Source organism: Staurois parvus, unplaced genomic scaffold (assembly GCF_062004578.1).
Source record: "Staurois parvus isolate SC_StPar_1 unplaced genomic scaffold, SC_StPar_1.0 ptg000314l, whole genome shotgun sequence".
Classification (NCBI taxonomy): domain Eukaryota; kingdom Metazoa; phylum Chordata; class Amphibia; order Anura; family Ranidae; genus Staurois; species Staurois parvus.
The window spans coordinates 1,360,394-1,362,500 of record NW_028318110.1 but is presented as its reverse complement, the minus strand read 5'-3'; the positions used below and the strand labels follow the sequence as shown (position 1 = coordinate 1,362,500).

General features: G+C 49.8%; 1 protein-coding gene across 1 annotated transcript in view; it reads right to left on the bottom strand.

Moving 5' to 3' along the window:
• HDAC2 (histone deacetylase 2) overlaps positions 1-236 on the bottom strand; it is a 73,823-nt gene extending 73,587 nt beyond the window's left edge. Inside the window, exon 1 of the mRNA XM_089683537.1 lies at positions 1-236. This exon is cut by the window's left edge and continues 13 nt beyond it. Coding sequence (XP_089539663.1) covers positions 1-39 — 39 coding nt within the window. The 5' untranslated portion in view covers positions 40-236.
• Between the last annotated feature and the right edge of the window lie 1,871 nt (positions 237-2,107).

Here is a 2,107-nt window from a genome sequence, read left to right as displayed (position 1 = left end):
GCAGACCTTCTTCTTGCCGCCCCCCTGACTGTACGCCATGAAGATGCCGCTCACACAGGGACTTCGCAGGACTCGAGACACACCGGATTTCCCCGGCACCGACTATTCACACCCACCGCAGCCCGTTATTCGGTGATCAATGGAAATTTCCCGCTCGGCCGGGGACGCGCATAGACATACACAGACACGGTGCAGACAGAGGTGGGAGGGGCCAGGTGAGGCTGAGCAGGCGGTGCTGAAGATGGAGTGGGCGTGGTCCAGCGCTTGCTGCATAGACGAGCTATAGAGCTTGCCGCCCATAAGAGGCGGAGTTACTGATAACATACCACGGGGAGGGCGGGTCTTTTTTACATAGTAGGCGGGATAGAACCGCCTCAAAACATCAGCCACATTAGGGCAGGCAATGTGCGCGCAGCCGTCTGGGAGAAACCAAGCAAGCTTGGTATGGGAGGCGTGACAGGAAGAGCTCTTTGCCAGAGCGCAATGCGTGCCCGGTCAATGGGAAATTTCTAACGTACGGTTCCCCCAGATACATGGTGGATGGTACAGACCGAGCTTCCTACTGGCCTGCTGAGGTGCCGGGACCGCCCATATCGGAGGCTTGTGGTCATGTGTTGCTGTGCAGTGTGAGAGCTGTGGTGAGTGAGTGAGGGAGGTGCTATTATACAGGAACCTAGAAAAAGTTGGCTGAACTGGTTAAAGCTCACTGAAAGTTTTATTAAACCTCTCAATGTAGAAAGCAGTCGGTGCTACAGACATTCACCATACTTATTTTGTTTTTATAAAGGCTTTGTTTCTCTGGTCCTGATTTTCAGGTGACTCCATACTCTTACAGGGTCCAATGTGAAGAGTGGGTCATTCACAGAGGAAAGCAGGGGTGGTAAAAGCAGTTGGTTGAGACACTAACCATTGGTTCACACCTATGCATTTTTAATACGCTTCATAGTACATTTTATATGGTTTCCTATGCAACTAGTTCACATCTGTGTGTTTTGAGCTGGTGTGGTTTTTGGAGAGGGTCAGAGGCTTTTTTTTTTTTTTTTTTGGGGGGGTGGGAACTAATAGGAAAGTATGACCGTTCTATTCATGTAACCACCGCTCCCATTGTTCTCTGAAACTTCCTGCTCTGCCTGCAACTGATGTCTGCCTTCCTGTTACCCTTGGTAACCACCAATCCCATTGCTCTCTGAAACTTTCTGCACTGCCTTCCTGTTGCCCTTGGTAACCACCGTTCCCATTGCTCTCTGAAACTTCCTGCACTGCCGGCAACTGACGTCTGCCTTCCTGTTGCCCTTGGTAACCACCAATCCCATTGCTCTCTGAAACTTCCTGCACTGCCTGCAACTGACGTCTGCCTTCCTGTTGCCTTTGGTAACCACCAATCCCATTGCTCTCTGAAACTTCCTGCTCTGCCTGCAACTGACGTCTGCATTGATGTTGCCCTTGGAAACCACCGATCCCATTGCTCTCTGAAACTTCCTGCAACTGACATCTGCATTGATGTTGCCCTTGGTAACCATCGATCCCATTGCTCTCTGAAACTTCCTGCAACTGACGTCTGCCTTCCTGTTGCCCTTGATAACCACCGATCCCATTGCTCTCTGAAACTTCCTGCTCTGCCTGCAACTGACATCTGCTTTCCTGTTGCCCTTGGAAACCACTGATTTCACTGCTCTCTCAACCGCTACTGTGGATGCCTGAAATTATCTGCTTTGTTAGATTTTTTGTAACTACTGTCCATGCTTGCCTGTATTAAGTGACCTTAGCCGCATAGTGCCTTAGCTGAGATCAAACACCTTGCCTTATCTTGTGTCCATCTTGCTTGCAATTTAAGGGCAGAACCCCTCTGCCATGTGTCATTTATTAGCTCTTAATTGAGTGATTGCCTAACCTCCCCCAGTCCATTCAAGTATAAATTCAGTACAGTCCTTGGGACGGCTGGCGAGGGGATAGGCTGGCATTTCCTGTGCAAAGTGTCATTATGGCGCTAAGTGCACGGCACTTTAAACACGGCACATACAAGCATTAGTGCTCCACCCCAAGTAGTCTGCAAGTGCTCTTCCTTCTCTTTCCATCAGCCTGCCTTTACTATTTCTCCTCTCTCCAG